General features: G+C 58.7%; 1 protein-coding gene across 2 annotated transcripts in view; it reads left to right on the top strand.

Annotated features, from left to right (window-relative positions):
- Window positions 1–21,209: 21,209 nt before the first annotated feature.
- Window positions 21,210–26,550, top strand: part of SMOC2 (SPARC related modular calcium binding 2) — a 137,204-nt gene continuing 131,863 nt past the window's right edge. Inside the window, exon 1 of one of the 2 annotated variants that reach the window (XM_046005615.1) lies at window positions 21,210–21,456. In XM_046005615.1, coding sequence (XP_045861571.1) covers window positions 21,373–21,456 — 84 coding nt within the window. In that variant the 5' untranslated portion in view covers window positions 21,210–21,372. The remainder of the gene's footprint in view (window positions 21,457–26,550) is intronic. The other variant, XM_046005616.1, reaches the window with a different exon arrangement.

Here is a 26,550-nt window from a genome sequence, read left to right as displayed (position 1 = left end):
AAGAAAATGAGACAAACCCATGGCGTCTGCATATTCGTGACATCCCCGAGTCACCTGCAGTCACGGAGTGGAGGAACGAGGCCCTGCGGCGGCGGGTGCGAGGCGCGACGCTCACCTCCCGGGGGTGTCTTGTGGACGGTCGGGGCACACGCTCGTCATCTCTAACGAGTGTTTTTGTAACGTACAAAGTCAGGGCGTCAGCAGAACATGGCTGATGCTACCTTTGTCTCCCGTGTCCTGGGACCTACGGCTCTGACCCAAGAAGTCCCCCAGAGCCCTACTGGATCTGGAAGCTCTGGCCCTGCGGCTGCTCTCAGGGAGTGCCCAGGAAGGTAAGGATGACCGGAAGGTCAAGGGTGGCCAGGGAGAGGTGAGCCAGCTGGGGTCCAGCCTCGGGGTTCAGAGCCTCCTCCAGGGCCTCGGGAAGGGGCCACGGTCCAGGATGACGGATGCCGCGGTCCCTGAGCCTCGCTGGGCCCTTGGCCGGGAGCACGTGCCCTCGCTTCAGTCCCTGAGAGGCGAGGCCGGTGGGGGGGTGGATTTGCTCGAGAATCCGACTAGAAGCCTGTGGAGGATTTGGGGGGATTTGGGGCTGTAGACGATACACCAACTGTGTCTTGTTTCCTTCCAAGAAAGCACATTTGTGGCTGGCTACGAGCAGAGCCTGCCCCGTGTGGCCCCGGAGCGAGGCCGTGTCTACTCCTGGGCGGGGGGGGGCCCACTGGCCCCACAGACGGTCCCTCGCGTGTGTCTGTGGACGTGGGGCGCCGCACCCCTCGGGGCCAGGGTCTCCGGAGTGGATGGGCGTGCGGTGCTCTGGGAAAGGGAGGGCTGCTTCGGGCACTCAGCAGACAGACGCCGCGCCCTGGCAGGAGCCGGGCACAGACCGGTTCCTCACCAGAGTGTCCCCACCAGCAAGCTGTGCAGTGGGGACTCCCGTGTCCCTTCGCATGCGCCCCAGACTGCCTCTGCGAAGCCGCGCTGACCGCGCAGGTGGGGTCTTCGGTGACACAGGGGGACCGTCACTTCCACACTTCAGGAGCCTTCCTCACGCGGGGACGCCAAGGCCAGGCCTGTGCTCTGCGGTGGTCTCGCCCAAGGCCTGTGTTCCCTGAGTCAGCCGGGCCCTTGGAGCCGCTGCGCCTCAGAAACGGGGTCACTGGGGAGCGAACTTGGAAACTGGAGGACGGACACGACCTCCCCACTTCCTCTTCGGTTTTTTAGAAGACGCCGCCACCCAGAGCACTGCGGACGGACAACAGTGACACCTGGAGGGACAGCGGGGGGTACAGAAGTCCTGGGGACAGCAGGGGAGGGACAGAAGGGGGAGGACAGCAGTCCTGGGGACAGCAGGGGAGGGACAGCAGGGGGAGGACAGCAGTACTGGGGGACAGCAGGGGAGGACAGCGGGGGAGGACAGCAGTCCTGGGGACAGCCGGGGGGGCCGCCGTGTGTGAAGCAGACGGACAGGGGCAGCTGAGGGCAACGGCCTCCGCAGGCACGATGCAGGGTGGCAAGGTGAGTCTCCTCTCTGCCCGGGTGAGGACGGTGACTTCTGGAGCTGGGTCTCCGTGTCGTCCTGAAGGCACGTGCTCTTTTAGATCCTGAAACTATTAAACTCAACCACTCATAAGGTCGTACTGAACTGTAATTACGGGACGAATCATATGCAAGAGAATAAGGATTTGACTCAAGTATTTATAAGAAAATCTGCAACAATCTGGTTGCTGCCGCGTGTCTGCTCGTTGGCCCGGACGGTGCCTGGAGAAGTGTCCCTGGGGCAGCAGCTGACGGGCCTGCGCGTCGCCCAGGGTGGGAGGCCCCCAGGCCCCCGGGCTCCGTGGCGCCGACCCTCGCCCGGCAGAGCTGAGGACCCGCGCGGCTGCGGTGCGGCTGCGGCGCTCGTGCCAGAGGGAGGTGCCCGCCGCGGCTCGGACTGCGTGTCTCTGTTCCCGCGCTCTTGTCTTCGCACGTGTCACCTGGGGAACGAACTCTCCCCGGGAGAGGTCTGTCTTAAGGAGCTTTCTGAGAGGCGTTGGCTGGAAGCTGAGTTTCTGCCGCTTCCCTGGGTTGTGACAGAAGGAGGACGTCCTCCCAGACCGGCGAGCCCCGACGCGGTCTCTCTCCTCGAGAACCGGACGTCGGGGACTGCAGGGACCCTGGTGTGAGACGCACGAAGTGAGGGCTGAGTTCCACGGGGTGGGGGCCAGCGCGGACCCCGCGGTCTTGTGCGCCGGTGTCCCCCGGCGAGGGGTGCTGCGTCGGCTCCGGGTCTCGCCGTGGTTTCCGGCCGCGGCGCAGCTGAAGCCTTGCTAGAACGTCCGCGGTCAGGGCGTTTAGGAACCTGGAAAACGCATCTTCCGGGCTTGACCCTAAGCCAGGGGCTGGACAGTTTGTCAGAAACGTGGTCAGAACGAGGTGAGCTTGTCTGTGGTTCCTGCGTGTCTGCGGCCCCCACCCCCAGCTACCCCTGGGGCCTCAGTCGGTGCACTGAGGGGAGGGTTCTGCTGTCCCCTGCTGGAAAGGACACCCGTCCCCTGTAGCACGGCGGGGCCCGCCCTCCCGACCTCACCTGACAGTTCTGCCTCCGTAAAGGCCCATCTCCAGTCATGCAGGGGGCCGGGGCTTCACCGTGGGAATTCTGGGGACGTAATTTGTTCCATGACAAGGACATTAGGCTGAAATGATGTCCTCATCATTTGCCAGGTGGGGTAGCAAGTGGTCTGGCCCCAGCTCAGTAGACCCCATGGGAGACATACCGTGCGTGGGGTCCTGCCCCCAGGAGGCCCCCGCTGAGGCCTTCCTCCCCTTCCCCCACCCTTGCCTTTCCCTTCCTTCCCCTCTTCTCTCCTTTCTTCCCTCCACTGCTCTCCCCTTTCCCCTTCCTTTCGCTTCCTCCCTCCCCTTCCCTCCCCTCCCCTGCCCACACCTGAGCCCTGTCTCCCGCTTCCTGAGGGGCTCCCTAGTCCTGGTGGAGGATCATCTGGGAAATCACTCAAGAAAGTAACTGTCCGGGGACCTCGTATCCGAATGGCTTACAGCGGATGCCTGCGCTGTCCGGACGGGGTTGGTGGGAGCCCATTCTCCACCCGATGTGTGAAGCCATGTCCCATCTGCGGCATGAAATGCACGGTCCCCACCAGGTTCTTGCACGCGTCCCGATTCCGTAGTTCAGTACGTGCACGTGGTCACCCCACACGCCCCTTCCCAGACAGGCACAGGCTGTTGAGAGGTCGTCTACAGCAGCCGTCTCCTCGGGTCCTAAACCCTCATCCAGAAGTGCGGAGCCCAGACCCGGGTCCTGCCCCCCCCCCCCACCAGGCCCAGGCCGGCCCATCTTCTGGTGTCTCCTGGCCACGGGGTCGTGCCTCCACTCTCCTCCTCTGTGGTCCCCAACGTTGCCGTTCGACTCACGAGGAACTCCACCCTAGTCGCTGCTCTCTCTTCCCGTGGTGACTGTCCTCTGCCTCCTTCCCTGCTTGCTGGGGACGCCGGGGATGCCAAAGTCAGTCCTGGCCTGCAGGCACCTGCAGGCAGGCCCTGGGGCACGCACGCTGCTGCTGAGGCAGCCCCCTTCGGGAGAACTTGGATGTCCTGCTCGGCGACCACCGGCAGCTTCACTTTCTGAGCCCCAAGGGCTTGGACACCTGCAGACCGTCTTCCGTGTCTGGGCCGAGGCGTGCTGAGCCTGCAGCGGTCAGCGGGACGCGAGGCAGGCCGTGCCCGAGGACACGGGGCCGTGGCGGGAGCGGTCCAGACGGTCCTCAGAAGCACACGGAACCTACACCGTTTGGCTCCACTGCTTGGAAATGACGCTGCAGAGCAAAGACTTTTTCAAATCACTCTCTCATGACTCAAAAATAAACACAATTCTGTTCCGTCTTAAATGTTCACACAAAATCACCTCTTTGGGGAAGAAAAAAACACAGTCCTAGCCAAAAAGTGTGCAGAGAGCTGTGAGTCACTGAGCATCAGCTTCTAACGAGGGTCTGGGAGCGACCGTGGGAGAGCACAGCGTCGGCTTTGTGCACGGGAGCTGCACGCGTAGGGGGACGGCGGTCGCAGGAGCCCACTGGGCAGGGCTTGTGTTGATCTTGGCACGCCTGCCTTCTCCTCTGGGCCGTGCCAGCCAGTGTCTCTGCCCCGAGACCCAGATCCACACCCAGCTCCTCCCCGGTCTTTCCAGGTCAGCCGGCCTCTCGCCCGCACCCCTCCGGCCCCGTACCCGGTGCCACGTTGGGGTCTCACAGCAGCGTTTTGCAGCCAATGACACGCTGTCGTGAGAACGTCCATCACGTAGACTTCTCTCTGGTGTCTTCGGTCCCTCTCCAGTGCCGGGGACACGGCCTGCTGGGTAGGCACGCGGGCCGCCTGGTTGTCTAACGGACTGGGCCGGCTGGGGGATGGGGTACGCCGTGGCCCAGAGCATCTGTGATCTCACAGCAAGGCCTGCCGGCGGGAGCATGGCAGGGATGCCCACGGGGAGGCCGTCCCTCGGGGCAGCCGTGGCGTCTGCAGCCAGAGAGGGAGACCACGCGTCCCCAGGATGTCCCTCTGGTGAGCCAAGGCGGACCACGTAAAGGAGCCCAGCCTGACCCTCCTGGAGGCAGGGAGAACCCGGTGGGGTCGAGCGCTCTGTGGGCGAGGCCCTGAGAGGGACCCGTGTACCAGGGTGGGAGTCCCCAGTAGAGATCAGGAAATCCTGCTTCTGTGTGTGTGATGGCACGAGCCCCCCCGGTGAGCGGTGCCCACAAGCGGGGAGTCCGGTTATGCCTCCCGCCTTGGCCACGCTGTCCGTTCACCGGGGGCTTGGCTGGTCCGTGCAGGCAGGTCAGCCTTGCGACTGGTTCTCTGAGCGGCGGCCCCCAGTTGTTCCGTGAGGGCGTGGCCACGGGGGGCAGCGGAGAGGAAGGTGGCCAGCGAGGGCCGGATGCAGTGCTGGGGAGAGGTAGGCGTGTTAGGGAAGCAGGGACTTCCCTAGCAGCGATGATGCGCCCGAGACCCCCGGATCCCACAGCACCCTCACCAGGGCCCTCCAGGTGGCTGCAGGCATCCTGATTCCACGAGGAGAAACTAAGTCTCAGCTTGGCCACACGTGAGCCACGAGCCTGCGTCCAGCCACTGCCCGAGCTGCCGGCCCTGCACGGGGATCCCCGTCCTCACTTGCCGCTCCAGCCTGACCCTCTGCGGCTGAGGCTGGCTCTCCCCCTTATCCGGGGAGGCAGAGGCTGGCGGGGACAGCCAGGAGGCCACGGGGCTCTGTGCACACACAGCTGGCCTCTCTGGCAGCGAGTCCCTTGGGCTGCCGCTCCCCTCCTGCCCCTTGCCTTCCTCCCTGCGCTGGCTGAGCGTCTGATCCTCGGCACCTGCCCGGGAGTGGAGCGGATCCCGGCCCGGAGCTGCGTCTGGCAGGCCGCCTGGCTCCTAGGGGCTGCCCGGGGCAGAGGCTGCGCTTGGCATCGTGCTCCGAGCTCCCAGCGAAGCAGAGATGGTCCTTGTTACGAAAATACGGATGTTTCTCTGCCCCTGAAGACTTCATTAGAGAGTCATCAGAAATTGTAGAGGTTGGCGTGAAGCATGGTTTCCCACGATGCTTCCTCGCCACCGATGAAGGGAGGAACTTCGTGGGCGGTCAGGGGGTCTGGCTGCGGTAGCCCCTGGGGCCGGCCGACGCCCGCGCACGGTCTCCCCGGAGGAGGAGCAGAGCCTGGGGCTCCGCGGGGGCTGCTGTGCGGCCACAGGCGTCCGTGGACCCGCCTCATGTGGTCGACTGTGTCTGGACCCAATCCTGCCAGGAGAACGCGGGCGCAGTGCCTGTCCCCACGTGTGCGGGGCCGTGGCCAGCCCAGTGTCCCACGCCCAGTAATTCCGCAACAGGAACAGCGTCGTGCAGAAGCGGAGCACACGCGGTCCAACACCGTTCTGCCTGGGGAGCGGACGGTCCCGCTTCGCCCCTTTCTCTCTGTCTCTCTGGCACACTCAGAGCTTATCTCCCTATCTCTGGAGGAGGAGAGCTGTTGCCCGGTGCTGGGGATAACGCTACATTTCTCCTGAAGCGCGCTACGAAAACAGGGAGGCTGGGGGTTGCCTAAGACACCAAGCAGGCTTCCTTGAGGCCGCCGGGGGCACTGGGGCTGAGCTTTGCACCATGCAGAATCAAAGGCTTGCGTCGGAGCTTTCTAGAACACTAGTGCCCACGTAGATGCCGCTGCAGAGGAGACCACAGGCCTGGCCAGGCTCTGGCGTCTGAGCTCAGCCACGTGGACAGTCCCGGAGCTCCGTGCGCGTCACGAGCTCTCATGAACCCTGTTTCTCCTCCTAAATCCCTGTTAGCGCCACAAAGCAAACTTTCTTTAAGGCATGTCAGGAGCTGTACACGTCCCGGGAGGGCCGAAGAAGAGGCAGAGTTGGTGTAAAAGGAGCCAAGAGTTTTCGTTGTTGATGCAAGTAAAGTTGCCATCCAGTGCCCTCCGTGTGGCCGAGCCAGCAAGGACCTGGGCTTCTGGGGCCTTCCTCGGAGCACATGGGCGCTGCAGGGCTTAAACAGAAATGTGTTCCCTCCGGCCGGGCAGACCTTGTTTCCGTTTTCTCCGGACGTGCTCCGAGCCCAGGGCGAATGGGCAGGTCCCCCCGGGCCCCGCTCTGACCTGGCGAGATGGCTAATATTTCAGGAGGGCATAAACATCTTCCCAAGTCTTTGGTCGTCAGCAGCCGAGAAGGTTGCTTGTGTGTCCTGCCTGAGAGCCTGACCACAGGCAAGGGAGGCCCCGCGGGGCGGCAAGCCACCGGGGAGAGGAAGGCACGGGAGGTCAGCGGCCTGGGAAACACAAGGTCTCCTCCAGAAGCCTTGTTCGCAGGGAAGGGGCCTGTGGGTCCACGAGTCACCTCCCTCAGCTCCCAGGAGCTCTGCTGTAGCCCATGTTAGAGGTGACGGTTCCTCAGGCCTTGGGGGCTGGCAGAAGCTTTCTTGTCTTGTGTTTGACAAGGAGCTCCAGAGAATTCCTGAGAAGGTCGCTCTCAGCCCCACAAACAAGGCAGCTTCCACCGGCGTCTCTCCAGGACGAGGACAAGGACGCGGTGGGAGGTGGTGAGTGGGGATCTAAGGCCCCGGGGAGGAACCTGGGTGTTCGCTCTGCCGCGGGCGCGGGATGGGCTTGGTTAAGGAGCGGCCGGAGGCGGAACGGACACGAGGGGGTTTGTGTGGGTGTCTCCCCCTCCCAGCAAGCTCCTGCGGTGGAGGACAACGCAGGAGTGGGAAATGAGCCACCAGGAGCGCCAGACACAGGACGGGAAACGGCCGTGGTGTGCTCAGCATCGTCAGGCAGGTTGGCACAAGGAAGGGGGTGGCCGCTACCCCGGGAACACCTCCCACCAGGCAGCTCGAAGAGCAGACGGCCTTTCCCACGGTCCTGGGGCCGCACAGTCTGTGTCTGGTGAGAACCTTCTTCTCCATTCACAGACAGTGTCTTCCCTGTGCCCTCCCTGGGGAAGGAGCCGGGGCTCTCTGGGGTCTCTCACAGGTGCCGATCCCATGTGCGGGACCCGCAGACCTCATCCCCTCCCAAGGGTTTCAATAGCGATTCTGGGCACACGGGTCCTTCACAGGGGCCAGCGTGAGAGGAAAAGCAGCACACACGTTCCTCCGGGGAAAGGAAGTACTTGATTTCATAGTTCACGACCCGCCTGCCATCGGACGGGGCACACTGTCACCCTGCCGGCAGCCCTCAGCCCACGCCATAGGTCCGTGGACAGGATCCCACGCGATCCCCAGACCTCCCAAATACAGCCACGGACGGGACAGGGGCTTGGCTGTCGCCCGGGCGGGTGGCGCCCTAAGTGTGCGGGGCTGAGGGCAGCCGCGGGCAGGTGGGCAGTCAGAGGGCAAGGAGCCTACCGGGCAGCCCGGCGCAGTCAGAACGTCCTCAGTCCTCCGGAAACGTTTGAACGGGACAATCACCGACTCCTCCATCCCCGCTGGATGAAAAATTCACTTACGTTTATTTTAGGACAGACAATGGCATGCCCAGAGCGAGTATGAAAGAGACTCTTCCTGCAGTGGGACGGACGCCATGTGCCTTAGCGGCGCCGCCGGACTCTCTCCGTGGCCCTGGGCACCGGGGGCACCGCTCTGGGGTCCCGGTGGGTGAGCGGTGGCCGGGCCTGGAGAAGGGAGCACCGGGCAGCGTGGACACTGGTGTGCACAGAGACACCGACCTAGGACACGATTTCGGGCAGAACACGTGACCCCACGCAGCCAAGTGGGAGACAAGTTGTGCGCCCAAAGAGGACAGGTCAGAGGAAACGGGAGCGCAGGGAGGAGCTCGGGCTCCACACGCTGACCCGTGGGCGCCGCAGACGGTCCGGGAGGACGTGCAGGTCTGACCCTGAGGAAGGGCTCAGCGCTGAGGAGATGAGCTTCCAGGTTCCGTCCCTGCGTCCTGCAGAGCTGGGTCGGGGAGATGAGTGGTCGTGGCTGCCGTGGCCGCACAGGTCTGGGGACTGCCCGCAGGGAGCGGTCTGCCTCCTCCAGCCTGACCCCCCACCGTGGAGCTGTCGTGCTTGCCGAGGGGCCCTGAGGGGCGCCCCTGGAGTCGGTGGCATCGCCTCGGGGGCTGATGATGCTGGACGTCTCTCCAGCTGCTTATTTGCTGGGCGTGTCTTCCGTGGTGAAACATCCACCCGCGCGCTTTGCCCATATTTAATTGGAATTTTTTTTTTTAACTGTCAAGTTTTGCCAGTTCCTTGTGTGTTCTGGTCATATGTCCTTTCCTTTGTCAGGTACGTGATCTCCAGGTATTTCTGGGGTTGACTTATTTTATTATGTTCCATGATGATTCGCCACCACGCGCTCCAAAACAAACACAGAACTTCGGCTGGGGAATGGGACCGAATGACCGAGAGTCTTCAGGACTGTCTTTAGACAACGCGACTCTGAGACGGGCCCCCCGGCAGCGCTTGGAGGGAAAAGCGTCCGCCAGCCGGGAGCTGTCCTCAGTCCTCTGGCTCAGTGCACCAGAGGCTTTCGGAGGCCCAGGATTACTGGGATCAGGACCCAAAGCCTGGCGGGAACCTCAGCGTGAGGCAGGGCTTCCGCACGAGCATGGAGACGCACACGAGCAGTGTCTGGACGAAGACACACAGCAGCCCGGCCCCGAGAGCCACCGCCCGTCCCGCTCCTTCCCTCCCCGGAGCCGGCATGGCTCTGATGTTGCTGGTCAGCCCTGCCTTGCGTGTGTCCTATGACACATTGTGGCTTCATGGCCTTGACCTTCATGCCCTTGAAGCCACGTTTGCTGATACTCAGAGCCACTGTTCTTTCCTGCAATGGCCACACTTACCTGCCGGTCACCCAGCGACACAGGCCGGCTGGCGCAGGCACTAATGTCAGTAACGGCCTCATTGAAGTTCTGTCCTGCTCATCCGATCAGGCTCATCACGGGACACCCTGAGACGACCTGCCATGATGCCGCCTTCCTGAGTCTGTTACTGTCTGTCCACCGTCCTCCAAGCTCCCAGGGAGCAGGAAACATCGGGAGAGGACAAAGCAAAGACTCGGACGATTTGCTAAGTGAGCCGTCCTCTCCAGCCTGCCCCGACTCTTCTCTTCCCTCAGAAGCCAGGCTCCCGGCTCAGCCAGCAGCTAGGGTGGTACCTCCCCCGGGAGCCACCCCACTGTGCCTCTGCTCTGACGTGCGCGGGGACCTCACTTGCATCTCGGGAGCACACGGTGACTGAGCTGCCTGACTGCAGGCGTCCACCTGGACGGGCCACGTACCTGGGTGTTTGCCCAAACAGCCTTGCAGATGCGGCCGTGAAGCTATTTCTGGATGTGGGTGGCATTTAAACCAGTCAGCTCTGAGAAAGGCAGAAGACATTCCGTGATGTGGTGGGCCTCGTCCAAACACTTGAAGGCCTGAGGAGAGAAGTCTGGGGTTCCCCAGGAGAGGGGCTTCTCCCGCTCATGGACTTACTCAAGCCGCAGCATCGCTCTCCTCGGGGCTGAGGCCTCGGTCGGCCGCACAGATTTCAGGTGTGCCAAGTCCCTACAACCAAACACCCTCCTTTTTTTGAAAAAAAAATTTTTAAAGATTTTATTTTGGCAAGAGAGAGAGTGAGTGAGCCAGAGCACCAGTTGAGAGGAGGGGGACAGAGGGAGAAGCAGACTCCCCAGTGAGCACAGAGCCCGACGCTGAGACTCAATCGCAGGCCCCGGGACCATGACCTGAGCGGAAGGCAGATGCGTCACCAACGGACCCCAAGCGCCCCACAACGCCTCTCTCTCTATCAACGATCGACCGGTCAATTTCTCTGGAGAACGCTGACTGACACAGCGTTTCTCAGCAGTGGGAGGCTCCTCGTAGTGGGGTCTGAGTTGGCCCACAGCCGTGTCCACCACTCCCTCCGCGCAAGCACGTCCGCATCCTTTCACGGGCCGCGGTCAGCTGCCGTCCCAGGAGCCGCCTTCCTGCACGTGGAAAACCTCGGGTCCCTTTTCCTACCGGAATCCTGTCTTCCGAGAGTCTGTGGAGGCCCCAGATCCTCTGCGATCACACCCGACTCCAGCCCCGCGGACATCTACGTCCCAGCGCCCTAGTTCGGACTCAGCGGCTGTTCCCAGCGAGCGTGTGTCCCAGAGAGCATGGCCCCGGCACCCAGGAGTCCCCGGGACCCAGCGTCTGCCGTGGGATGTCACAGCACAGCAAGAGCTTGTCGTATGAGTGTGACCCGCAGCAGGTGGGAGGAGGTGAAAGGACGCACCGCCCCGGGGTGGGGTTCCGTCCCCACCGGGAGATTCGTGGGACCCGCTCGAGGAACCAGCATAGCAGACATGTTAGTCAGAGGCGTCCAGGGAGCCAAACTCTGGGGAAACACAGCCAGGTCTCGGGTTCGATGAGTGCCCAGACAACTCAACAGCAAACAGGGTGGTCTTTGGCCTGGGGGCAAAGGACCCTTTCCCCAGAGCTGGCATCGACTGCAGAGTGGAGGGGAGCCAGCGGGAGAACACAGGCCTCCGGCAAGAAGCCCCATCCCTTTGAATCGGGCGCAGACAAGAACGTGAGGGCCAGAAGCCCGAGCCCCGGAGGGAAGCTGAAGCTCTAGACGTGTGCCAAACCGCCAGGGAGATGGCACAGGGGAGGCTTATCTCAGCGACCCATCGCTCGCCCTGCCTCTCCCGCCCGCTGGCTGCTGAGCCCTCCCCGCCAGAGGCCAGCGGGCCAAGTCCCGGCAAGCAGGCGGCCTGGAGCGGGACCAGGACATCCCACGGGGTGGGGGGGGGTTCCCCAGGACAAACGTCTGGGGTGGAGACTGCGCCCTGCTCTGCCTCGTGGCCCTCCAGGGGGGCGAGGAACTTCGTTCGCAGACACGAGCAAACCTTCTTTCAATTTTTAAAATTCGGTTGCGCCCATCACCATACAGGACGTCACTGGTGCTTGAGGAGCACTGCTGTGAGGACTTCAGCAGTGTCTCGGGGCTGCAGGAAGGGAACCTGGTTTGGGGAAAGAAGGGGCGTGCCCCGGGCAGCCTGGGCTGAGGGAAGAAGGCCTGCACGCCGGCTCGGCCACCTCCCTGCAGCTGGGCTCCGCAGGGCGTGCGGCACAATGTCACGTGTTCGTCCTGCTGGGACCCCCGAGCTCCTCTCTGCTCCTCTCCCGTGCGGAGGACCGACCGAACGGCCGGTGATTTCGTCCTGGGCCGAGCCCCAGCCCGACTCTGCTTTGAGCCGGCTGCTCTCCACTGTGCCCGTAATTCTGTGAATTATTTAAAACTTTGTTCTTTTCCTAAAACTTGTGACCAGCAAGATGGAACCCTCTTCTGTTTGGGGCAGATGGTCTCTCTGCCAGGGGACCGGCTGGCGGGGAGGGACCCTGGCCAGAGGCAGAGGGACAGCCACGCTGAGGGGGAGCCCAGCACACTGGCTACAGGACTTTCTCTGCGGAAGTTGAGGGCATGTGCTTGCATGTGTGTGTGCAGACGTGGGTGTGTATGTGTGCGCGGGCACGCGTGTGTGCACACACGTGTGTATATGTGTGTACACGGGTTGTGTGCACTGTCTGCAGGCACACATAGGCGTGCACGTGTCTGCCGTGTGTACACACATTCGTGTGCATGCATACACGTGTGAAAGTGTGACGTTGTCTGGTGCACGTCTGCACACACGTGTCTGTGCGCAAACATCATGCGTGTTGTTTGTGTGCGGGTGTGTGCACGTGTGTTTTATTGCACACGCGTGTGTCTGAGTGCGCACGTACTGGGGTGCACTGCACTGGCTTGTATTTGTGCACACACGTGAACGTGGCTGTGCATGTGCGCGCACACGCGTGTGTCATGCGTGTGCGTGTGCTGGGCACGCATGTGTGGAACCCCCGTCCCCATCTCTCCTGCACGGGACGGCCGGAACCACTCTGACTCCTGCTCCTGCTGAGGTGTGGCTCCTTCCCTGGGGCTGGCGAGGCTCTCTGTGGGCCTGTCCTGCCGCCTCCCGAGGACGTGCCTGGCGTTCACACGATTCCCTTCAGTTTTTGAGCACTGGAGGCTCATTCAACCTCGAAACGTGCTGCCCCGGTTTGGGAATGTTCTGGAGTTGTTTTGCCGGGGGTTTCCTCTGTGCTAGGTGGGTGGCCTCCAGGAGAGCCGCCTGCGATGCGCATGCTTCAGGGTCTTGGCTGGGAGGCCCTCCCGACCAGGCGGCTGGACGTAGAGACGGTTCTGGGTGGGTGGAGTGCCCAGAAAGGGCAGGTTTCACTTTGAGATGGGGCTGGGCAGCGGTCGTGCTTGCCCGAGGGCGTCGTGAGGGGCCCTTGTGCCTGCCGCTGTGCATGCCGGGGAGAGCTGAAGTCTCCAATGTGCTGTCCCCGGGGTGTGGGCCCAGTGACCCAGGGGAAGGCGGTCGGCAGGAGGGTCTGTGGAACCGTCAGCAGGGAGGGGCCTGGCTAATGATGCCAGAAAGTGCCCACTGTGCGCCGTCCGGAGAGCATTTCTTCCCTTGATCCTCTGTGTCTTGGGAACGGGGTGTTCGGTCCAAGTGGGGATCGGACGTGGGTGTGCGGCTTTCTGGCTTGTGGGTTTAAATCCGTTTCTATTTGCTTAGAAGCCCACAGGGGCTGGTCCTGGAGGGACCCCCACAGCCCCTCCTGACCTTCCTCTGCACCCGTCACAGCACGGCCCTGACCGCCGCCCCTCCGTCTTCCTGGGCGCCCGTGCGCGGGTCTGGTGACAGTGGGGCCGACGGAGGCTGGCAGAGGCACCACCCCTCTGGTTAATTCGTAAGAGCGTGTTTGACGCTGACGACCCTCTTGCCCCCATCAGCATCGGGGCCCAAATTTTACATCTATGACGTGACTTACCGAAGTTTCAGTGCCCGTGTATCCCCGAGGAGCCCGTGTATCCCCGAGGAGTGCAGAAGGGTGTCACGGGAGAGCTGAGCGTGCTCGGAGAAGCTCCGGGGTGAGCCTGACCTCTCTGGAGGCTGCAGAGGTCCCCCATTCTATCCTTCTGTGCCTCCGTTTGGGGGTTGGGGAAACCGGAGTCTCCTTTCAGCTCCTGCCGTCGGAGCTCCTGTCTTTCCCCAGATCTCGGTGGCAGGTGGTCCTGGGAAGCCCCTTCCCAGAGCTGACCTGTCCCTGACAGCTGTCCCTCAGGAAGGCTGGGACAGAAGACACGCTTGCTCTCCGCCGTGGCCGCACTGGCTCCCCTCGGCGGCGGACAAGGAAGCAGGTTTCCTAGCGCCTGGCCTACCTGTTGGACCTTAGGATTGAGGAACAGTGTCCGTCTGAGATCCCGTCGGGGAGCCTGGGCTGGATGACTGCTCCCGTCCCAGGGGCTCTGCCCTGGGTTGTTCTTGCCGCTGTTTCTTCGGGCCACGTTCCTCCAGGCCAGGCTTCTGCACGGGCGGGGGTGGGGACAAGGGGTGGGTAGTCCTCCCAGACCTGCTTCATCTCCCCTTCCCAAGGGACCATTCCTGGGGGAGGCTGTGTGCCCCCCATGTGGGGCTCTGATCTCCCCTGGTTTTCCCTCCTGGTTTTCAGGTTGGTGTGATTAGGCTGTTTTCTGTACCTTTTCTGTCAGCCGTTGCTCTGTATCCCCATCTCTGTGTCCTCATCTCTGTATTCCCGTCTCTGCGTCCCCATCTCTGTGTCCCCATCTCTGTATCCCCGTCTCTGCGTCCTTGTCTCTGTGTCCCCGTCTCTGCATCCCCGTCTCTGCGTCCCCGTCTCTGTGTCCCCATCTCTGTGTCCTCGTCTCTGCAAAGAGAGTTTTTATTTACATTTCCCTCTTTGCAGTTGCTTTGGAAAGAACCGAGGGCAGCGGGTTCTTGCTTGCTGGGTGTGTGGACTCCTCAGACGCGCATCAGGAAACCCCCGGGGACTCTGCTGGCCTCTTCACTGCAGGTGGCAGCCCTGGGGTTGGCTTTGGGCTCGGCTTCTCCGAGGAGAGGCTCCCCACGTGCTGGGCTTCCTGCTGTCCGCTCATCCCACAGACGAGACATTAGTCATAGTTTGGTGGTTCTGAGTGTGCGTGGCCGGCCTGCCGCCTGTCTCCCCAGAGTCAGCAACCTCTTGTCCTCCCCGTGTGCCCCTGGCCCCAGAGAACATTCTTCTAGACCCCTTCCCAGAAGGTACAGGCCAGCGTGCAGTGCTCCAGGGAGCAGGTTGGGGCGAAGCTGATCCCTCCAACATCTGTCATTCGGACCTGCCCGTCCCCTACATGTGCATCCCTGGGCCCTGCCCTGGATGGTCACAGGTGCCCAGCAGCCCCCGGGCCGGCACTCGTGGCTCTCTCTGCTCGCTGGGAGCGGGACAGAGGCTGTTCTGGGGCTGCCCCTCCCTGAGAGTCTGACGTGGGTCTGAGGGTTCCATGACGGGGTCAGCTTGCCTTCCTTCTACGTCACTGTCCACCGCCCCTCTGCTTTCCAGTTTCTGCGATTTTCCCGAACGTGGGCACCTCTTCTGTTCTTTCTCCGTATGGATTTATGGCTCTAAACACTCCACTACCTTCACTTTGGAGGTACTTCTGGAGAAAGCAGGAGAAAATACGTGCGTCCCATGGTCACTAATTGGAGAACCTTGGGTGTCCTTTGAATTCTTCTTTTCTTTCTCTTTCTTTTGCTCTGAGGGATATGGATGTATCTTACTTTGAACAAAAATAGTAGAGCGAAGTACAGACCGTGCCCACTGCTAGCTAGCACCATCGTTCCCTCAGCAGAGAGCAGACATACTGAGTTTACACACGAACACGTGCTCTTTGCCCCACACTGGGGCATCCCTGAGGGGCACAGACCCTATGACACCTGTTAGAGGGTGTCGTGACTTTCTCAGCAGAGTTGCTTCCTTTCATAGTGGCAGAGAAAATAGTGGCATGTTTCCAATGACAGCGTTTTCTGTATTCTTATATTTTACAGGTGGAAATAAATTACAAACGTTAAAAAAAAAAAAAAAAGCCAAAGCCAAAGTGTCAAAAAATAGACTGACAAATTCTCAAAGGGACAAAATATCCTTAAAAAGCCTTTCATGATCATGATCCCGGTCACTAAATGATTAAAAAATATTGAAATTTGAGGGGTTTTGTTGTTGTTGTTGTTTTCATTTTTGTTTCTTTGATTTCTTTTCTTTTTGTCTTTTTTTATTTCTTTCTTTCTTTCTTTTCTTTTTTTTTTTTTTTTTGCTAAAAGCTTCAACCGCTCATGCTGAACAGGGTTCCAAATTACCATATATTGATCTTGCATCCTGCAACTGCAACTGCACTGAATTCATTTATCAGTTCTAACAGTTTTTTTGGTGGAGTCTTTAGGGTTTCCTATAGGTAATACCATGTAATCTTCAAATAGTGAGAGATTTATTTCTGCCTTTCCAATTTGGAGGCCTCTTATTTCTTTTACTTGCCTAATTGCTTGGGCTAGGACTTCTTTTTTTTTTTAATTTTTTTTTCAAATTTATTTATTTGGCAGAGAGAGAGATCACAAGTAGGCAGAGAGGCAGGCAGAGAGAAGGGGGAAGCAGGCTCCCTGCTGAACAGAGAGCCCGATGCGGGGCTCGATCCCAGGACCCGGAGATGATGACCTGAGCCGAGGGCAGAGGCTCTAAGCCACTGGGCCCCCCAGGCGCCCCTGGCTAGGACTTCTGATACTGTGTTGAATGAGCACAGCGATGACGTGGCGAGAGCGGGCATCCTTGTCTTGCTCCTGATCTTAGAGGAAAAGCCCTCAGCTCTTGATCATTGAAGATGATGAGTCTGTGGCCGTGTCATGTATGGCCTTTACTGTGTGGAGGTACATCCCCTATACCCACTTCGTTGAGAGTTCTTATTGTAAATGGATACCAGAGTTTGTCAAATGCTTTTTCTGCATCTGTTGAGTTGCTCGTGTGGTCTTTATTCTTTGTTTTGGTAATATGGTGGAACTCACTGACCGATGTGTGGCTGTTGAACCATCCTTGCTTGCATCCCTGGAATAAATCCTCCTTGATCTTGGTGTGTGATCCCTTTCATGTCATGTTGAACTCAGCTTGCTAGTATTTTGTTGAAGATGTTTACAACTCTGGTCATCAGTGATACTGGCCTGTAATTCTCTTTTCTTGTGCCCTTGTCTGGTTTTGGTATCAGGGTAATGCTGGTCTCGTAAAATTAGTTTGAAAGAGGTCCCTCCTCTTCTCATTCTTGGAGAGTTGGAGAAGGATTGGTGTTCATTCTTTGAACATTTGGTGGGATCCTCCAGTAAAGCCATCTGGTTCTGGACTTTGGTTTGTTGGGTGGTTTTCGATGAACGGTTCAATCTCCTCGCTAGTAGTCCGTCTGTTCCGATTCTCTGTCTCATCACGATTCAGTCTGGGTAGTTTGTGTGTTTCTAGGACTTCATCCATTTTTCCTAGGTTGTCCGGTTTGTTGTCATAAAATCGTTCATAACAATCTCTTCCAATCCTTTGTATTTCTGTGCAGGGACATAATGTCTCCTCTTTCTTGATGTTATTTATTTGAGCTGCCTCTTTTTTTTTTTTCTTGGTGAGTCTTGCTAAAGTTCTGCCCATTTTGTTTTATCTTTTTAAAGAACCAGCATCATTTCAGAGATCATTTCTCTTGTCTTTTTAATACCTATTTCATTTATTTCTGCTTAATCTTTGTTATTTCCTTCCTTCTACTAAGTTTGGGAAGATGCATTTTAATGTTCTGCTTAGAGCTGGGGCAGCACACCGGTGTGGCAGAATGCCATACACGTGTGTGTGCTGGGCCAAGGAAGGGGGACGGGCTCTGAAGGTGATTGAAAGGTCTTTCTTGGGTTGTCCCCTTCCACTGCTTTCTGTGGTTATAACTCACAGCCGTGTGCTCACACGCTGCACAGTGCTCCTGGCAAGCCGTTCTTCTGTTGCCATTTAAACACTTTTCCCCCTAAAAGCAGTTCTCATGTAGAAAGGGGGAACGCGCTCGTAGAGTGTGGTTAATACGGAGGAGGAACCCAAACAGCTTGGTCCCCTGGACCACGGACCGGCTCTAGGCCTCTCCACGCTCACACTTCGCACCTTTGTTAATCTTGAGAGTGACACGCTTTTCAAATGATTGTGATTTTAGCCCTGGAACCGACATCTTCTGTAAGTTTCGTGTACGAACACATGCAGTTTTGTGAACGGCAAAAACAGCTTCTGGATATTATGGAAACAGATAGATTTCAAGAAGCGTGTGCTGAGTCTGCCCGCGGGAGCAGCGTGTTGGGACCTGACGGTAGATCGGTTGGGTAGATTGACTCGATCTCTGGCAGCAGGAATCCGTCCTTTCAGAACGGCTTAGGCATCTCCTGTCAGCTTCAGAGGGAACGTTCTCACTGTAAAAGTAGCAATTTTGCATTTGGCTTTGTAGCCAATTTTTATTTCTTTGGAAACATTAAATCTTTCTTCTGGAAAACACTCTAGTGGGGTTGAAGGATCACGGACAAACCAAGAACAATCTAACGAGATTTTTCACTTGTTTGGTGGTGGGCCCTTGGGGGCTGCCGGCGGGCATCCGTGTGCTCAGGCCTGCCGGAGTGTGGGCTGACGGCGAGAAGGATCTGGGACCTGGGGGAAGGCTGGCTGCTTCTCCTCCCGCTTACTAGTCGTGCAAACCCAGGCAGGCCCTGTAGCCTCCCTGGGCCTTATTATTACCATCTGGAGAATAATCACTTTTCAGAGTTTCTGCAAGAGTTAATTAGATAATGTGAATAAAACACCCAGGATATTTCAATCTACTTAAAATTTCCATGAAGTACCTGAAAAGTGTTATCACACAACGTGTTACGGGCATCTCGAGAAGGAGCTTGTGCACATGATTTTACTGACAAGACAAATTCAAATGATCTGTTACTTAAATGTATAAAAATAGGGGAACAACCTCTGAGTTAGGCATCGGGCTCCCACATGCACTGTGGCCCTGAGTGGGGTCCGCGCGGTCTTGCCGTCATGGTGAAGGCCAGCTTTGCCAGCCCTGTCCATCCGCCTGACCGATCAGCTCGGTCTCTTGTCAACCTTTTTTGACACGCAGGTTTCTGGAGTTGGGGCTCGGATGAAAAGCCAGGACTCACGGGAGGGACTGTCAGGCGAGATCTGCCCCTAAGGGGAATGGAGCGGCCTGGACGATTCCTCTTGCCAGGGTTCAGCAGAAGCTGTGAGAAGGGCTCATAGAAGACGTGAGTGGAGGCGGCTGGGGACACGGGTCTGTGCTCTCACGGGGGACAGGCAGCATGGCGGTGCGGAGGTAAGCTTTGGAAGACAGGATCAGCGGACCTTTCCCTAAATGTGCCACAGCTGCCTATGAAGGCAGAAAAGGGAGCTGACAGAAAGTGTTCTAGCCAAACACAAGTTACCCAGAAATAATAATCACATTATATCGTAAGAATAAAGTCCTTCTATCGTGTTACCATAGTCGAGGAAACCAAGTAAGCTGGTGTGCCCGATAAAGCGTTTGCTAACGGCCTCAAGCTTCTAGATCTACGCCCCGGCTGAATACTGGGTCTTTAATTTCTCTGCTCCCAGGTTCTGGGTCCAGAAGGCATGTCGTAGAATGACCTCTCACCGTTTGCTACTTTCGAAAACCCCGCCTCTCCGAGAGAAGGGGACGTCTCCGCAGTCGTCTGTCCTATAGGAACTGCTTGGAGACCACCGAGGTGCCTACTTGCCGTCTCAATTCTGACATGCTGTATTCGTGTTCTTGCTAGTGGGGCGAGTGTCTGGTGTCCACACCGGCCATAACTTTCTGGACGCTTCAGAGCGGCAGACAGAACTATGACCCGGGGTTTTACATAAACGTGTTATATTTCACCATAAAAATGGAAACCGGCTCCGTCTGCAGACGGCACCACGAGCGTCCGTGAGACCTGGCAGGCAGCGCCCGCGGGCCCTTCGCGTTGTTAGTCTTTGAGGACCTAACCTTGCCTCGTGTGTCAGAGACGCAGACGTGCCCATCACATTTATCTCTCCGGAATTCCCGGAGGACCTGCCCGTGTGAGAGCAGACAAGTCGACACACCTTTCTTGACTGAGAGCTCCGAGAGCCAAGCCGCCTTCTGCCCCGTGCGCCCGGCGCCTCCGGAGGAAGGGAAGGAGGACTGCGCGCTCCACAGGCTTTGGCGTCCCCGTCTGGTCCTGATCCTGTTGCCTGTGCGATCTGGCGAAGGTCTTTGACCTCGTTGCTTGTACTTCTCATCTGTAACCTGAGGATCATGACGTCTTCGTCACCATCCTCGAAGTCAGTGAGGGTGACGAGCGGACCCGTGTGCAAGCCTTCCGAGGTCTACAGAAAACTGCCCAAAAGCAAGTCAGCATTTCCGCTGTCAGCAGGCTCTAACCGAAGGAGACAGTCAACACAGAATGTTTTAGTAGGAAGCGCTTTTTAAAGGATTCATGTCAGCTCTGAATGTATATTTTCTTCTTTGGACGGTCTTACAACCTGTGGTATGCAGTATTTTTGCCTTAATTTTTATTAACATTTCCTAATGGCGGTCCTTGTTTACGTCATCGTTTGCAGCTGCTTTGCTCACCTGTTTCTCAGGCCCCAGGAGTTTTATTATAATTTCCTTCTGAGCCCTCGAGCCCGGAGGAATGTGTTTAAGTACTCAGCAGACCAGAATCTGAAGGAGACTCAGTAGTGGCTTTCGGCAAGATTTTCTTCCCCATCTTCCCTGACCCTGTGTCCATCACTTTCCTGCTGGACATGGGGACGCCTCTCCCTCCGAAGTGTGGGACCCTGTGGCGGAGTAGCCCAGCTTTTGTCCCGTAGCCAGTGATGGGACTTGCTGACGCAGCCCCGACATTCCTTCCCACTGCCCCCCCACCCCGCCCTTTCCAGCCAAAGCTTCAGATTAAACATTCGATTAAAAATCAGATCTGGATTTTCTGTTTTGTTCTTTTTCCCAGTGCCCCTGACAAGTGAATCGAGGCATTGTTCTTGAAAATCCTCACTCTTGGGTTTTCTGTGTGAGCCAGAATTAGTCTTTTTTTTCCCCCTGTAAAGTTGTAAGCCAAGGCTGAGCTATTTCAGCAATGCCGTTTGCAGTGGGCACTGTCCGGAGACTGTGCAGAATTCTGTAGGCTTCTAACCCGTCCCCACGGCGAAGTCTGGACCTCTACACCGGTGTGCTCCCAGCACACCTGAGAGGCCTCCACAGAGCGGCTCTAGAAATGGCCACATTCTCGCCAGACTTGCCCCGTGTCCCTGCCGTCAGACCCTGCATCTCTAGTCCAAAATTCGTCCCCGAGTGCATTAATCTGCTGAGAAATGCCAAAGGCGTGCGGCCCTCCGTGAATTATCTAGACCCTGTGTTGCTGAAGGCCTCTTGGCTGGAAGGCCAGCCGGTCAGCCAGCCAACGTGAGGGAGACATTCTCTGGAGGTCTAGAAGCCTGCGGCCTGGGGATGGACCCAGACTCAAGGGGGTGGGTTAACCGCAGGGTCTGTTCTGAGCCAGCGGGTCAGTGCCCCGGGCACTAGAAGGGCTCGGGGCATCTTGGGGTCGTGCCTGGGACTGTCCTAGAGTGTGCGCGCGTGTCGGTGTGTGCACACGAGTGTGCGCGCGCGCGCAGGGAGGCCGGCACGCAGGCCGCTCTAACAGGGCGCAGCCCCGGGAGGCCCCCTCCGCCTCCAGCTCCCGCACACCCGGCTCTGGGCGCCCCCGCCAGAGCGCGCGGCCGAGCGGAGGGAGCGGGCGCGGCGGCGCGGGGGTGGGGCCGGAGCAGGCGAGGGAGGGAGCGAGCGCGCAGGAGGAGGATCCGGGAAGTTCTGGGGTTATTTGACAGCAGCCGGCGAAGGCGCACAGGACGCGGAGGGCCGCCGGGTGCGGAGGGCAGCGGGTGGACCGGGCGCCCGGAGCGCGGGGTGAGACCGCTGCGCCCGCTGCGCGCCGAGCCGCGCGTCACCATGCTGCTCCCCCAGCTCTGCTGGCTGCCCCTGCTGGCCGGGCTGCTGCCGCTGGCGCCCGCGCAGAAGTTCTCGGCGCTCACGGTGAGTGTCCGGCGCGGACCTGGCCGGCGAGCCCCCACCCGGGCCGCGCCTTATCCCGCCGGAGCGCCCGGCGCGGGAAGCAGGTGACCCTGGGGAACGTGACGCCGCCTCCCGCCTCTGGGTCCGGGCAGGTGAGGCCCAGGCCGGTCCGCGGGCGGCTGCGTGGGCTTCTGGGTCTCTCCGCCGCGTGGGGGTGCTCTGGGGTCCTGCGCATCCAGCTGGCCGGTGGGCAGGGCCCGGCGCGGACACAGGGCTGAGGACGCCGGCGCCGCCCCGCGGACTGTCCGAGGGCCGCCCCGCCGGGGACAGGCTCGCCCGCTCACTGCTGTCCCTCCGGCCTGCGGCGGGCTCGGCCTTGCGTCCCTCCGTCCCTCGAGCCCTGTGGGGGCACCGCGCGGACCCGCGGCCGCTTGAGTGGGAAAGGAGCTGCCCTACCCCTGAGCCCTCTCTAGCACGCCTGCTTGTCCCGGACACCCTCCCCAATGAATCTCGGAGGAAGCAGATGACATTAAAATAAATATTATTTTCCCTCGTGTCAGCCAGCAGAAGTTGGGGGACAAGGCGTCTCCTTGTCCCACAGTCCCCTTTCCCTGATCCTCTCTTGGTCGGGGGCTGTGCGCAGGCAGGGGCGCTCCCCAGCGCGTGGGTCCCCGCGGTTGACCGCTGTGTGTTTTTCTTTCTTAGCTGAAACTTCTCTGCAGCAGCCTTGGCCGGCAGCGCGCGAGGCCAAGCCCGGAGCTCCGTGCAGGGCGAGAGCCAAGCCACCCGCTGCTGGCCTGGGCCGGGTGTCTGCAGCCCCCAGCTCGGGCAGACCTCATGGGCTTGCTGTGTTTGCAAAACCATAATTAATGCAATCTGCAGAAACGAAAACATTCCACTTAAATGTGTTTTTGAACAAGTGCTTGAGAAAACACGAAGGTGGAGAGAACACCTCTGATGGAGAGATGATTTAAGTGGTGGGGCTTGTCCTGAAGGGGTTTATTGTATTGAAAACACCTAAGGTTTGAAAGGAGCTGCGGTCGGGCTCTGCTTTTCAGCAAGTCTGAAGCAGTGCTGTGAGCCTTTTTCTTTCTTTCTTTCTCTCTTTCTTTCTTCCTTTTCAAGCAGTATGAGGGGCAAAGATGTTAGTGAATTCACTGTTCATACTTAAAATTCTTCTGGAGCAGCCCTTGGGTCCCTGCCTTGTGTCTTGCAAATGACTTGTAGATTAGAAACTGCTCCCTGGAAGCTCCAAGGCGGTTTCCCCAGCTCAGCTTTCCTACAGGACTGCTTTCACCGGAGAGGGTGTCAAACTCCACTTCCTGTGGGTGCCCCCCACCCGTGTGTCCACAGCCACAGTACGTACACACACAGGCACACACAAGTACCAACAGACCCCTCCCGCTCAGAGCACACCCAGGCCGCAGAGGAACGGAGCAATCCTCCAAAGAAGACACCGGCCTTTTCTCCCAGAGCTGGGAGAACCAGCTTTCCTACCCTTGCCATGGATTTTCTGAACGTGTAAAAGGTAGACTCCCATGTGCCCGCTTTCTGGGAGCTCCTGGATCTGTTGGTACCTCCCTGGAAAGCAGAAGCCAGACGGTTTGTTATTAAATCTCTAGGTTCTCTTCCCTTCCCTCCCGGCCACTCCTGCGTGTAACTTACTTGGGACGTCTTGCCCTTTGCTTCTTGGGATGCTCCGTGTCTTTCCCGGCTGCAGGGGCCCTGGCTGCCTGCCTGGGGAGTCCAGTGTGGACCAGGGCCCCATACTGCACTCTCCCAGAAGGCCTTGCCTTAAATCTGCACTTGCAAATGCGATGCATGATGCTTTCAGGACAGAGGAACATTTCAAAGCCCTAAAAGATTTTGGCATATCCCACCCCCATCCTGCCCCACAGTCCAGGAATCAGCCCGTCGGCTGAGGCGTCCCGAGAGAGTGTTGGACGCGCTGGATCTTCGGCGGCGATCGCCTCTTTCCAGATCACTTTCTAGTATTTGGGCATCTTCTGTTTCCTCGACAAGATTTATGCCTGATCTTTAATCAGTCAGAGAGACAGCATCAGCCCGTGGCCGCCGGGGTGTCTTCTGGGTGTGTGACTGGAGCTGTGCCTTAACTTTCTTAACCTCCAGATTCCCTGCCGGCGACCTGGGATAGAGTAGCGTCTGTTGAACGTGCTGTGAGGGTTAAAGATGAAGCCTTCAGTACTCTGTATGGTGGTTCTCCGTTAGCGTGATTTCTGATGACACCGTGTCGTTGCCTGTGTGACGCGGTTTCGACTGCTCTGATCGTCAGCTCGGTGCTGCGTCCTTCAGCTGTGAGGGCACTGGCTAACGGTGCTGTTGCCCGTCACAGAGGCTTCGAGCACGCCGCTTTGGTCTTGGCGTGTCCGTGTGCCTCGTTCAGTCGTGCAGGGGTCAACGGGCAGAGGAGAGAACGCGGATTCCTCTGCGTCTCCTTCTATCCAGCCTTCTGTACTCACTTTGAAACAGGGATCGTCCCCTGCCTCTGTGGGTTGGGGGCTTGTCCCACCCGGCTTCCCAGAGCTGTGCACCTGCCCTCCTCCCTCCTGACACCCGTGGTCTTTGTCCGGGGGCAGTGCCGTCGGGGGCGGGGGCGGCTACTCCTCTGTGATTGAGAGCGAGAGAAGGCACTTGCTTGATGATCGTCTTTTCCCCCCCACCCAAGTCATTCTTTGGAAATGGTGCCATAAGGACCTTTGTGTTTTCTTATGACTCTTGTTGGCTTTGCCTGGTCTCCTGGTTATCCTCAGAATTCGGTGCTCGCGGCGGTCGGCAGTGGTGGTGTTCCGGGCCTTTGGTCTGCCCTCACGGGGTCTATGCTGCTCTTCCTTTAGGGAGTAGGTACATTGTAAGGCGAGATCATGTCCGTTTCTCATGGGGATGCCTGACTTTTCCTTCTTTATAGAAAATGAAAAGATTTAATCAATTTATTTGGGAGAGCGGGGGAGGCGTAGAGGGGGAGGGAGGGGGAGGGGGTAGAATCTTAAGCAGCCACCCAGGCACCCACCCCTCGTGCTTCTGTGAAGGCTGAGACCACGGGCTACTTTGCGGTCGAGGTCGCCTGGGCGCAGGGAACACGTGCTGTGGTCACGCCTTCACTTTGTCGCGGGTGTGGTACGGGTGCTAGCGGTCGGACGGCACACCCGGGCCTGAACGCTTTCCGCACAGGCGCTGAGGTTCCTGGACCCCCTCCCACAGGATTTGGGAAGGAGCCGGTAGGTTCCTTTGAGAACCGACCAGATGGTGTTGTGCCCACACGCCAGAGGCAGACGCCTTGCCCTTCCCTGCGCCCAGCAGGCGCTGCAGGTGTCCTGGGCTCGCCTGCGGGACGCGGCTGTGAGCACCTGCGCTCGGCAGCCTGCCAGGGGCCCCTTGTTTGTGCTGCTCACACCACGCCTGCCACTGCCCACCCACAAACGTCCTGTTGCACCCGGTTCAGGACACAGGGGAGCCGCCCCGGCCCTGAGCTGATGGAGCCATTTCCAAATTCAACCTGCATTTGATTCTCTTCCTTTGGGGGATGCGTGTCCCCGGAGCTAACTTCCGTGTCCCCTTCAGGGACCCAGAATTCCTCAGTGTCGTTTTCCTCCTGCCTTCCTGCTCAGGACTCGCCAGTCCAGGGGCGTGGAAGGACAGAGTCCAAGCGGCTCTTTGCGGCCCCCGCATGTGTTTCTTTGCTTTGGAAGAGGGGGAAGGAAGTGGATAGACGGTATTTGCTCATCTGTGAATTTTAAAATATTTCATCCTTAGCACGCCCACGGGGGGGCCTGATATTGATGTCACGGGAGCATCGGCACCAAAGCGTCCCCACACTTCCGGGCCACGGGGCTGAGATGTGCCCGCGGAGTTTGAGCGCTAACCACTCAGGGTCAGGCACCTCAAGCAATGACTCTGGGTGTTCGTGCTCCTCCCACTGCAAACGCCATGAGCACGTGTAACGCTCCGGGAGGGCCGGGCTCGTTGTCAGCCCAAGACGACCACCGGATGCAGAGGTGGGCGGGGAGGAGGACAGGAAACACGACTGATGGTTCCCAACTAGAAGCCCCCTTGCATGTGACCGAACCCCAGCATCTGGAGGGTCACTTGAATTCTGGTTTGAAATCAAGACCATAAATGAAACCATAAGTAACTCCAGGTCCTGAGAGGGTGGTGTGATCGGTGGGCGCTGACGTGACGGCGGCCCAGGACAGCAGATTTCTGGGTGAGTCTGCATCAGAGTGCCTCCAGGAGCCTCCCGTATCTAGGGGGGCTGTAGTTAGGGTCAGCAGAGCACTGGGAGAGAGAGCAAGGTGACATTTCCATTTTGCATTAAAGTTATACCGTTCTCCACATACCAGACACAGACCAAAAATGATGGATGGATTTCTAGTGGGATTTTGAAATTGAAGAAGAAAACCTGAGAAATAACGTTCTGAGCTCATTATAGAAAACTAGAACGGCCCCCTCCTGTTTCACCAGTCGGTGGCTCGGTGGTCGGGCGGGATCCCACTATCAACTCCCGTACGTGCTTAGAGTTTGCAAAGCGCTTGATGTATTAGATATTTAACTGAACCCTGTAAGAGGAAAGAATTCAGAAAATAAAATCCCAGTTTCGTCTGGGCCGAGAGAAATTATTCTGGAAGCATTAATAACAGACGGTCTTATGTGGTTCGGTAGCCCCAGGCGGGAAATAAGAGACAAGGTCCGTGATGACACACAAAACCTGGAGCCCAGGGAAGCGCCAGCGCATTTGCACTGTCAGACTGTAAAGACGTTGTCGGTGGAAGCTTGGGTGCTGTCATATCTGGCTCAGCTTAATGAGAGGTTTTGACACGAGGGCAGTCTCCGAGTGACGACTAGAACCGCGGTCTCGGCCCGAGTGTGTGATTTTGTTGTGGGTGAGCTAATGCGGCGTGTGGCCCGCGACGCTGGCCCCGGAGACGAGCTGGAATGTCCACGCAGGCAGTGACCTGTCCTTTCCTCCGCCACGCGTCTTCCTTCGTTTTGCCTTCTTCTCCCGCCGTGGTCTTTCTCCTCCTGCCCGAGTCACCGTGACTCACGTCTGCTTCCATCACGGGCATCCCCGCTGTCAGCGCCGTCCCTGTTAGCAGGTTC

Source organism: Meles meles, chromosome 5, assembly GCF_922984935.1.
Source record: "Meles meles chromosome 5, mMelMel3.1 paternal haplotype, whole genome shotgun sequence".
NCBI lineage: Eukaryota > Metazoa > Chordata > Mammalia > Carnivora > Mustelidae > Meles > Meles meles.
The sequence above is the reverse complement of the archived record's forward strand: the minus strand, read 5'-3'. Positions and strand labels throughout refer to the sequence as shown.